The 12,189-nt window shown below is 27.9% G+C and overlaps 1 protein-coding gene across 1 annotated transcript; it reads left to right on the top strand.

Annotated features, from left to right (window-relative positions):
• The first annotated feature begins 631 nt into the window (after positions 1-631).
• On the top strand, positions 632-8,918 carry LOC120078212 (acetylornithine deacetylase-like). The gene is made up of 10 exons (XM_039032436.1): positions 632-1,016; positions 1,342-1,586; positions 2,215-2,323; positions 4,154-4,292; positions 4,557-4,614; positions 4,965-4,982; positions 5,525-5,647; positions 6,729-6,882; positions 7,646-7,679; positions 8,618-8,918. The coding sequence occupies exons 1-10, from the start codon at positions 687-689 to the stop codon at positions 8,722-8,724; spliced, it is 1,317 nt and encodes a 438-aa protein (XP_038888364.1). The 5' UTR covers positions 632-686; the 3' UTR covers positions 8,725-8,918.
• The last annotated feature ends 3,271 nt before the right edge of the window (positions 8,919-12,189 follow it).

Raw genomic sequence — 12,189 nt, 5'->3', positions numbered from 1 at the left:
AATCCAGAAATTAATTTATTTATTAGATATATAAATTTGAAATTGATGTTTAATGGAAACTTCAATTTTCAATTTTATGTATAATAGATTTATAAATTTTTAAAAAAATATTGAATAGGTCAAAGATTTATATAGACACAAATTGAAATCCGATGGATCGAACTTATTAACGCAGTTGGAATTTTGTTTTCCGAATAGAAGAAGTTCAAAAACTTAGGTTCATTTGGTGATCATTTGGTTTTTAGTTTTTAGTTTATAAAAATTAAGTCTATAAATATCTCGTCCACCTCTAAATTCTCTTGCACTATTATTTTACTTTTTATCAATTTGAAAACTAAAAAAAATAGTTATTAAAAAATTTGTTTTTGTTTTTGGAATTTGACAGTCGAAATTCAATTTTTTTTACTTATGATATATACAAATAATTGTAAGAAATTGAAAGAAAATAAGTTTAATTTTTTGAAAAAGAGAAAAAATAATAAAAGAACGAAATAATTATCGAAAAGACTTTAGAAAAAATAAAAATTCAAATAATAATAATGATGATGATTTCATTTGGGAGTTATTCGCATTCATTTCTTAAAAGTTGTTTGTATGGTTTACCTATATATACATTCCAATATGAGAGCCATTTCTGTGTGCAAATTAAATCTTTTGTTATTTGAAATCACACAACATACACAGCCATGAGTTCCAGTTCATCCATTAAAGACATTCTTGGTGAGCTCCAGAAGGATTCCTACATTTCTTTACTGTCGAAGCTCATCGGCGAGGCGGAGTTCGTCCAGAACAACCCGCCCGACCTGATTCCTCAAGAGGATAAGGTCGGCCGTCACGTCCTTGATGTTCTTTATCCCTTCAGCACTGACAATGGTGGACCCTTGATCATCAAGAATGTCGAATATGCTCCTGGGCGTGGAAATTTGATTATTGAGTATCCGGGAACTGTTCCTGGAAAAGTCGTCTCCTTCGTCGGAAGTCACATGGATGTTGTCCCTGCCGATCGCGAAACTTGGGTATTCCCTTAAAACACATTTTTTATAAAAATGGTTTATAACTAGAACACGCTCGTGTGTTTGATTACGACAAAGCAAAGATTCGTGTTCCATTTAAAATAACTTATAAGAAAGCCTTTTTGTTTAAGCCACATGGGCAGTATAATGATAAGTGCAGCTGAATTTTCCTCACATGTATATCATAAACTAATTTCTTCGCTAACCAATGTGAGACTTTATTTGTACCTAGCCATATGAACCGAATATATATCAGTTTTAGTGGATATATGGTATTCATATAAGAAAAATAAAAACAATTATTGTTATATAAATTTTTTTTTTCCAGGAATTTGATCCATTCTCATTGAGTATTGATGGGGATAAACTACGAGGACGTGGGACTACTGATTGTTTGGGACATGTTGCTCTTTTAACTGAACTCTTGAAGAAGATTGCAGAAACTAAACTAAAATTGAAGTCATCTGTTGTTGTTATATTCATTGTCTCTGAAGAGAACAATTCAATTCAAGGAATTGGAGTAGAACAACTTCATAAAGATGGATACTTTGATAATTTAAAAGGAGGTCCTTTGTAAGTTACCATTATTGCTTTAATTCATTGGTATTTTCTTTAATTATATCCATGGACGTTGAAGCTTGCTTTACGTACACCTCAACCGATTTCACTCGTGATTTCTAACTATATATAAGTTTAACATGGTTAAAATACCATTTTTTGTGGATTTCGTTACATTTTAGTATGTCTACTTTTAATAAATTAATCTTACATTTAGTTCATCAAAATTAATTTTTATCGAGATTTGTTAAATGATAATAAGAATATAATTTTCATGCATGTGTGAATATATTTCCAAAATTTATTTTAAAAAACGCTTACAAAGACTAACTCGTTTTTTTCGTCCAAAAACCATGATTATTTTAATTATTTTTTGACAATATAGGAACTAAAATAAAATGAAAATTCAAAATATATATTTAGACAAAAATGATACTTTAAACTTTTTAACATTATGTTAAAATGAGCTTAGCTCAATATTGACATAAATATATGCTATCGATTCAGAGGTAAGTATACTGACAGTTGGTATCGTCTTTTTAGTTTTTTATGTCCTTTAATGAGGTTTAGGTAGGTGGTTAATTTTTAGGAATTTATTCTATACATTATTAAGTGGTGTATATTAATTTGATTTTATGTATAGATATTGGATAGATACATCAGATTCACAACCTTGTATTGGTACTGGAGGTTCCTTAACTTGGTCAATGAAAACAACTGGAAAACTTTTCCACAGTGGCATGCCAGACAAGGTAAAAATTCATATGTTTTTCGAATCCAATATTTTTAATTTTGGTTTTCCTTCTTAAAATTTATGTTTATTTTCTTCACAATTTTGTATTATGTTTTTTTAAAAAAATAAAAAATAAAAAATAATAATAATAATAATAACTCTACTACATAATAAAATTCTAAAAACAAAACTACTTTTTTGAAATCTAATACCTGATTTGATAACTATTAATTGTTGTTTTTTTTAAGTCTTATTGTCTATATTTTAGGAATTTTTTTTCCTTTTTTAATCTAAGTCAATTTTGAGAATTAAGACCTCGTTTAATAACTAATTGGATTTTTTTTTTTTAATTTTAGTATTTAGTTTTGAAAAAATAGGTTTGTTGGTATTCGATTGAGTTTCTATTTTTTAATTTCAAAATGTTTTTGAAAGTTGCTAGGAAATTTTTTTTTTTTTTTTTTAAAAAAAAATCGTTTTTAAAAAAGGGGTTTTTTTCTTGTTCGTTTGTTGTTCTCCTTTTGCACAAGTTTAAGCCCTTTGGGTGCAATTTCTGCTTTTATTTATTTTCCATTTTATAATAAATGATTTTCACTGTTTATATGAAATTGAACGGTCAACCATGTCCGTTTTTTTTTATTTTTTTTATTTTACTCTTCATTTTAACATCACTTCTCATTTTTTAATTAAGAAAAAAAAACTTTTTTTATTTAAAAAATTTCAGCTAATCTTAATGAAAGTGTGTTTTTCTTTCTTTTTTCCTTTTTTTTTTTGGGTTCAAACTAAATGGTTTTCGTTGTTTACTTATTCTCTTGTAAATGAAAATATTTTCTTGTATTTTATTGATTTGTTTATTTTTGTAATTTTTCTTTATTTGATTTTTTATAAATGACATTTTATTTGTGATTAATCATTTCATTTAAATATTGATATTGTTTTATCTATATGAATTTTAAAAAATAAATAAAAAAATCCCCCAACCCTAAGACAAGAATATAATTTTATAATTATAATATTAGCTGAAAAATAATTGTAAAAATAGTTAGATTTTATTTTATTAAATAATAAAACTAAAACACAATTATAAAACATGTCTTTTGCTTTTAGTTTTTAAGAACAAAAGTCCAAAAACAGTTATAAAGCGTGTATGGTTTTTGTTTTTAAAAAACCAAAATCCAAAAAACACTAAACTAAATGGTTATGAAAGGAAACCTTAAAGTATATATTTTAATTTTGCTAAGAATTTAATGCTTACTCAAGAATGATGAAAATTATGATATAAATATGGTGAGAAAACTAATATAATTTTCAAATATATATAGTAATAATAACTTTTAAAAAAAACACAATCAAATAATTATCAGATAGAGCCTATTTTTTCTCGTTTTCAAAACTTTGCTTAATTTTTAAAATGGATAGAAATTAAACTAGTGAATAACAAAACAAAACAAAAAATGAATGATACTACCTACAGGAGTTCGAACCCAAGACATACTTTTCTAATACCAATTATAACCATCAATCAACTAAAAACTTTAAATTGATAGATTGCAATATTGTCACATTATAGTTATCATTATTGTTACTGTTCCAAAGAAAAATATGAATTTTGACACTGTTACTATTACCACTAACGTTTGACCCTCATATGTAACCATAATGGTAATCATAATAGTAAATGTGACAAATAAACGCGATCAAAAGTAGTCCAAATACATTTACGATTCAAATTTATTACTATTGATCCATAATGAAATTTCATTATGATTACAACAATTTTCACGATGCGATAAACATAGCCTAAGTTCGATTATATCACTACTTTGAAGGTAACTATTTTTCTTGTATGCAGGCTATTAATGCTTTGGAGCTAGCAATGGACGCTCTCAAACCAATCCAATTAAGGTTTTATGAAGATTTTCCAGCTGCTCCTAAGGAAGCAGAATATGGATTTGCAATACCATCAACCATGAAACCAACCCAATGGAATTGTAAGATATCTTAAACCTTCACTCAATTTAATTTTAGGGTATCTGTTTGGATTCACTTTAGAAAAAAGTGCTTTTTAAAAAATTTGTTTTTATTTAAATACTTTTGATAAACACGTATTAAAATACATCTAGAAAGCTGTTTAATGTTGTTGCCTAACACTCTAATTTCTTCCAAAATAACTTACCTTTTAAATTAAACACTAGAAAATGTATTACAAACATACCCTTCATCTCACCATGGTCATTTCTTTATCATTAATTTAGATCCTGGAGGTGGTATTAATCAAATTCCGGGAGAATCTACCATTGCTGGAGATGTAAGGTAATATATATTTGATTAAATTACAAATTTAGTCCATATGTTTTATAAAAAAACTATAATCTAGTTCTTTTAGAATTTAGTTCATATGATTTGATAAAACCCCTCATATAGAGGGACTATTTATGAATATTAGTTATCAACCCGTAGGGATTATTTATGAGGTTCTATTAATCTGTAGAGATTAAATTTAACTTTAAGATCATATGGACTAATTTTAACTTTTTCTCCGAACTATAGGGACCAAATTTATAATTTAAACTATTTTTTCCCCCCGTAAAATTGACTTATAGTAAAATTATTTTTGTTTGTGTATTTCTTGATTAATTTGACTTATGTATTTCTTTTTTCAGGTTAACTCCCTTCTACGAGTAAGTACCATCTTTTCTTTCTCCACCAAATTGTAAACATACTATTTTAAAGTAACTTTTTAGATTCTGTACTTTGTTCAATTTTCGTCAAATATGTCCAATTTTGGACTTCTTATATTTTCAATAAATCTTAAATTTAGTTTATACAATTAATTATAATTAGATTTTTTAAGAACTTATTATTATCCGTGAGTCTTTCTATGGTTAATTTTCTTACATGAAAATTATTATTATTTCTAAAAAGAGAATATTTAAGTGGTGAGAAGCATACCAGAGCCGTATGAAAGTTGTAAAAGTTAGAACAATAATTAAATTTGAGAAGAACTTTGATTAGAAGATTAACTTTAAAGTACTAAAATTCGAAATTATTGAAATTATATAGGGTAAAATTATATTTTAACTAATATTGATTAAATGGGTAAGTAATAGGTCCAAACTGATATTTTAACATCCGTTTTTTATATTGTTATTCTTATATTTTCTCAATGAAATATTATATAAATTGTGGATTTAGCCTCTAATAATTTTGTTTTTTTTTTAAGTATGGATTATCTTAAGACAAAAATCCAAGAGTATGTTGATTATATTAATGCACATGTGGAGGATCTTGAATCAAGGGGTCCAGTTTCAAAGTATACCCTACCAGCTGAAGGCCTAAGGGGAAGGTACTTTTCCTTGGATCTCGTAATTTTTAGTACATTTAAATGTCAATTGAGTTATGTTTAATTTTACGAGAAATTATGTTCCATTCACTCAAATATTCTAACAAAATCTCATTTCAAAGTAAAACGAAAAAAATACTAAATTTCATTTTGGATTAGGACAATACTTGGGTTGATTATGAATTGTGTCAATCTTTTTTCTCGTCCAATCCAACTACAAAGCAGGAAAAACAATTAAAAAAAATTAAAAGAAAAATGAAAAATATCATTTTGAGTCTAGTTTTTATTTGACTCTTAAGTTTCTAAATATTACACTTTTACTCTTGAGTTTTGAATTTAATTTATATTTTGATCGTGGATTTCAGAATACTACATTTTTAATTATCCTTGAATATTGAGTTTAGTTTTCATTTGATCCCTAGATTTCAATATTTTACTTTTGATATTTTACTAACGCTCACTTTGGTTCTTGACAATAACTTTTAGTTAATTAATTTAAAATAATGATGATGTGAAATCTTTTAATTAATTTTAATAATGATGAAAAATTAGTGAAATTTATTACAAATTATATTAATCAATCGACATTAACACCAATGACTAGAAATAAGTATTTGGTAGAAAAGAAAAAAAAGAAGAAGTGAAATTAAAAGTACAAATCTTGAAACTTTAAAGGGACAGATTGAAACAAAATTCAAAACCCAAGGATAAAAATGTATTATTTATTTTAAAACCTAGAGACCAAATATCAATTATACTACAAAATAATGAGTAAAAATATAACATTCTAAAATTTAGAGACCAAATATAAATTAGATCCAAAATCTAAGGATCAAAATGATATTTTTCGCTAAAAGAAAATACATGGTTGAACTAGCTAAATTGGCTAAAAAAATGGGTACATCCCAAAATACAATAATATGCTTTTTCACAGACTTGTGCAACACTTTATTCATCTTTTTTTTAGTACAAGTTGGATGTGAAGAAATTTGAATCACTAATTTATTGATCCTCAAATATATAGATGTCAGTTGAGCTAAGCTCTTATTAATTTTTAACCCTAAGTTAATTTTTTTTTCCCTAGAATCGATATGACTTTTGGTGTGCCGTTACCGGGAATTGCATGTGATCTTGATTCTATCGGCTATAAAGTTTTATATAATGCAACAGAGGAAGTTATAGGGCATGTCAAACCTTTCTCACTTACTGGGACTTTGCCACTTGTTGCTGATCTTCAGGTAAAACACATTACTCCATCTCTCTTCTTTTTTTTTTTCTTCCTCAGATTAGTGCATGTTTAAGAGTGATTTTAAAATGATTCAAATTAATTTTACCATGTTCAAAATCATTTAGTGTACGTTTAGGAGTAATTTTAAAATAGTTAAAATCACTTTTGTCATTTTCAAAATCATCGTGGAACATGTTTTTAATCCTTTAAACCTAATTTTTCTTATGATATGAAAATTACATTTAAAAGTGTAACATCGAAAACTTTTAAAATATGTTTGGAATGACTTTTAAGGTGGCCCATTTGGAATGAATTTTTAAGTGTTTATAAATATTTCTTTTGCACTTAGAAATACTTATTTATACACTTAGAAAGTCAATTCAAATACGTCCAACTTTTCAAGTATTTAATTTTTAAAAGTAGGTCATTTTAAAATTTGAAGAAAATTAAAGTATTTTGGTCATCACTCAAAATAGCAATCAAAACACTTTTAAGGTGTATTTTAAACAATTTTCATCTAAGAAATTTAAATAAAAATGGTTTTTTTAACGACTTTTTCTCTAGTCATTCCAAACAAATCCTTAATCACTAAAAATTAATTTACTATTTAATTTAACACCTTTAAACGTTATTTACATTTAATCAAAATTGTGTTTTATTAAAAGTATGTTTCATAGCGATTTTAACAATTTCAAAATCACTTTCAAACATGGACTTACGGTTTATCCACACATTTGATTTTAATCTCTATCTTCCTTTATTGCTACTTGCAGAAGGATGGCTATGATGTTCAGAACGTTGGCTATGGTATGATTTTTGTCTTAATTTTCCCTTCTAAATGCTCCTTAATTCAGCTGCTGTTTATGTTACCACAATTTGGATAGTATGCTGGGGAAATAATTTTAGGGAAAAAGAAATTTATGAAATAAAGGACATACATTAAATGTGTAATCAAAATAACAACAAAAACGAGAGATTAGAGAGCTTGTAATTTCTTGATTCGAGAACGCACTAATAAGTGTTGTCCATAAGGAACGATGTGCTCCCATTTTACACTCAGTTTTTTGGTACTCTCAAGAGATACAACAATCCTTCGAGAGAACTTGTGTAACAACTAAAGCTCTCTATAGAAAAGTAAGAATGAAAAGGAAAAAAAAAAAATGATCTTAAAAGTATCCAATTTAGTGTACAAGTCATTTGTCGAAGATGTCATATTGGAAAGAGATGAAAAGATACCCAATACAATATGGGTTACTCCTCCAATTATCAATTGGATTTGAGTTGGAACCATTTATCTAATATAATATCAAAACTCACAAAGCTCAAACGAATATTCAACCCCAAAAAGTTACAATCCACTTCACTAAAAGTGAACTCAAAAAGACACCGGCATCTAATATGTGAATAGTAGTTCTTAAATCACCTATTGACCCAAAAGCTTAAGTTTTTTGGTTAATCGGTGATTTAGTATAGTATGAGAGTAGATGGTACTCCATAGAGGTCATGTGTTCAAGCCCCTGCACCGTGTTTCCTCCTAATTAATATTGATTTTCACTTGTTGGGCCTTTTTCATATTTCAAGCCTACAAATGAGGGGAGTGTTAGTGATATATAATTAAACTTTCTTTTATCTATTCCCTTAAGTTTTTGGGTCAATCGGTGATTTAAAAGTAGTTTTACTTTTGTTACATAGATCGTAAATTATGAAGATCTGATTTACACTTTAGTTAATGTGTTTGTTTGCAGGTTTGTCTGATACCTACCATGCAGACAATGAGTATTGTAATTTTAGTGATATGGCCAATGGCTACAAGGTTTTTGCCAGCATTATCTCTCAATTAGAAGAAGTTTGATAAATTCACCAAAGTTGTGTTCTAATGGTTAATGGTTTGAGAGTGAACTCACAAACTGTGATTATGTATTCACTCAAACTGCAGAGTAATACTAATAAATAAAACCATCTGCAGATAATATGTGGTTTGTGCTTTTGAATGCTTTTCTTGATGTACTTGTAATATGTATTCAATGAAGGCATGCAATAGTAGAGCCCATGTTTGTTTACTTAGTTTTGAAGTGTTGGTATTATTTGAATGTTTATACTCTTTGAACATACCAAATACTTTGGATGAAAAAAAAATGTTATAGAAAAGCATAATGAACCCAGCTAAATTAAAACAAACCTTTGGTTTGTTTTAAGGAATTGAGCAAGTAGGAGCGATCGAGTTATAGTCGAAATTGAACTAGTTGAAAGATTTGAAGATGCTTTTTTTTAAGCAATACTTGAGTGTATCCTAATATGTTCTTATCTTTGTGTATTTCACTCTAATCACACAAAAAATAAAAAATAAAAAAAGCAGGGAGAATTTGTCATGACAAACTATGATTGGACAATTGGGTAAGATGCACAAAGATGAATGTAGCTTATGATGCACTTAAATAAGTTTCCTTTTCTTTTCTTTCCTCGTGTAAGTTTCAACCAATCACAATTAGTCGTGCAATTTGAGTACGGTATCTTGGATGATACATTTATTATCATCTTTTGAATCAATGGTTCATTCTTTCACTTTGAGATATTGTTGAACTAAAGCAATTTTACCAAAAAAAAAAAAACAAGTTTAGTTATGAATGAGCTAATAAAAAATATTTCAAGTATTTGAGATTATAAAATTGAACTTTTGGTTTTTGAAGTTTGATTTTTGAAGTTCATGTGTATTTGATCAATGAAATTTTTCAAAATAGACACTTTTGTACTTGTGTTTGCTAAATGATTCTAAATTGTTCCTAACTTAACTCTAAGTTAACAAGATGCCTATTATGTGTTGATGTGGACATTAATTATATTTGGTGACATGTCAATTGTATTGGATTAGTTGAAAAATCAATTAAAATTTAACTTAAAAAATAAAGAAAATTTGTTTGAAATATTTAAAAGCTTAAAATAATCTCTCCATGTGTCCTAGCCCGTAATTGTCATACGAACATGAACCATCAAAATGTTGTCAACTAGGTGTGTCATTATTGTTTGCGTTGTTTGCTGTCCACCTCTATCAATCGTTGTCATCTGTTGTTCATTGTCTATCACCGCTAGCCCATTTGACTATCGTTTTGTTGCAACATCACTTGCATTCAATGTCAGAGCAGTTCATTATCCACTAGATGTTGGACTTTTGTAACTTGTCGCCTGCCACACACATAATCTTCATTTGGATTATGTTGAATATATATGTGCAAAGTATCCCCATGAACGAGACTTAGTATCCCCACGAATGAGACTTACCACACTTAAAATGTCATCATTATGACTTATTAAACATAAACCATAATGTAGTTCAAAATCAGGCTTCAAATACCAATAACATTCAACAACATTTATTTAGGATATCAATGCACTTAACTCAACTACAGATAACATGTCCTTTTCAGCTGTCTTAGTAATTTTACTCTCTCAACCTACTCATAATTATCAACTACAAACAAGTTGATTGTTGAAATGAAATATGAGATTCATATAACTCATTCTATAAATTAAAAAAAAAATTATGAAATTTAGAAACTTAGTGGCCAATCAACATAATGGAATATGAGAGTGACTAGCAAAGTTTGATTGGAGAAATATAGAAAAAAATGTTAAAGCTAAGTTAAATGTTTTTAAAATACATGAATATAGTAATCCCACACCTGGATTGTCAATTTTTACTAGGAATCAATCACATACTCACACCATAAAAGAAACTAATTAAATTAGATTTTCATTCACAAATAGATAAAAGTGAGTTATTTCAAAAGGGATAAAAAAAAAAAAAGTCTATTAGTGAAAAGTTTGAACCATAAAAAAACTACTTATTGTCTCATCAAAATCTATTAAAATCTTGAAACACGAGACCTTGTTGGAGTCTTGTGAGTATCAAACATTAATAAATAATTTTTAGGATAAAACAAGCAAAATAAACAAGCTAAACGACTCCATCACGAGTCACGAGCATAAAAAACTACTCAAGATAGGAGAAAGTTATTGGGATTTGTGCCCTAAAACCTCGTAAGTAATTAATTTATTAATTTAATTATTGAATATGCAATATTAAATTATCTATTAGCAGTTAAAACTCCAAGGTTATTATATGTAATCTTGAACAAGTATATAGTTGGCATACACGTGGATCATGTTCAAGTAATAATCTAAAAGTCTATAGTATATGGATAAGGTTGAGTGTCTTATATCCATGTGATACTATGGATACAACTCATTTTGTAATAGTTACAAACAGTTTGATCCAAATCATTCATGTTGAAACATGTGAGTGAGGATGTCCTATACGAAGAGTTTGTATAAGACCGAACCATGAAATAATTAATCTCTTTTTATAAGCCCGTTAATTGATGAGATTAATATTTCATAAGATGATCATGTGGGGTTTGATCTTAATTTTGAGTGAGTTATTAACTTCTATTTGTGAAGGTTCGTCCTTTGATTTGCATGGGTGAGAGTGACCTGAGTCGCCGACTCAATACGTCTACCATTTTGGGGACTTGACTGAATAGGGAGCTGAGAACATAACTTCACAAGATAGAATTCAATCATTTCTTTATAGGGTAAGTAGAAGAGTAATTTTGAGTAATTTCCTTAAATGTTGACTTTGAAACTTGAACAAGGGGCCCTACCCTCTCATTAGCCCTAAAAGGAACTTAATTTATGATTGGACCATAAACAAATTATTCATTAAAGGATCGGTAGTACTTAAGGAAAAGAGGTAATTATAGAGGTAAAAAAGACATTTAACCCAATTGTATATTTATGAACAACTCATGAAGGATCAACTTTCTTATATTGATTATATCATGGACACAACTTGTCCTATAATATGTAAGAGTCCAACTATAGGTTTATAGTAGTTTGCCATGCAGTTAATGAAGAATGAATTTTAATTAATTAAAGAGTTTAGTTAATTAATCTTGGATCATTGAGGCTTATAATTTATAAGTACATAAGGTCCCCTTGCTAGCTCACCATAGACCAACAAGGATCAAATATATTGAAAGTAAATATGAAACATTCAAATTTATGAGGACAAATATTAATTGTATTGGATATAATTAAAATATACTTTAAAGTTTTATTTGAATGAGATTCAAATTATAATTGTAAAACCCGAACCCTAATTACTTCAAGTAAGAGTAAGTAATGTGATGTCTTCTAATGAGCTAAATGAAGTCATGTCTTAGGAAGGGTAGAAGATGTAAGCAAGAAGAAATAGGCTCTTGGGTAGCTAAGTGTAAAAGTAGGACAAAACTCGGCTAGGCTAAGGAAGGTCATGCTTGAT

Source organism: Benincasa hispida, chromosome 5 (genome assembly GCF_009727055.1).
Source record: "Benincasa hispida cultivar B227 chromosome 5, ASM972705v1, whole genome shotgun sequence".
In the NCBI taxonomy this organism is placed as follows: Eukaryota; Viridiplantae; Streptophyta; class Magnoliopsida; order Cucurbitales; family Cucurbitaceae; genus Benincasa; species Benincasa hispida.
This window is presented reverse-complemented; position numbering and strand designations above follow the sequence as displayed.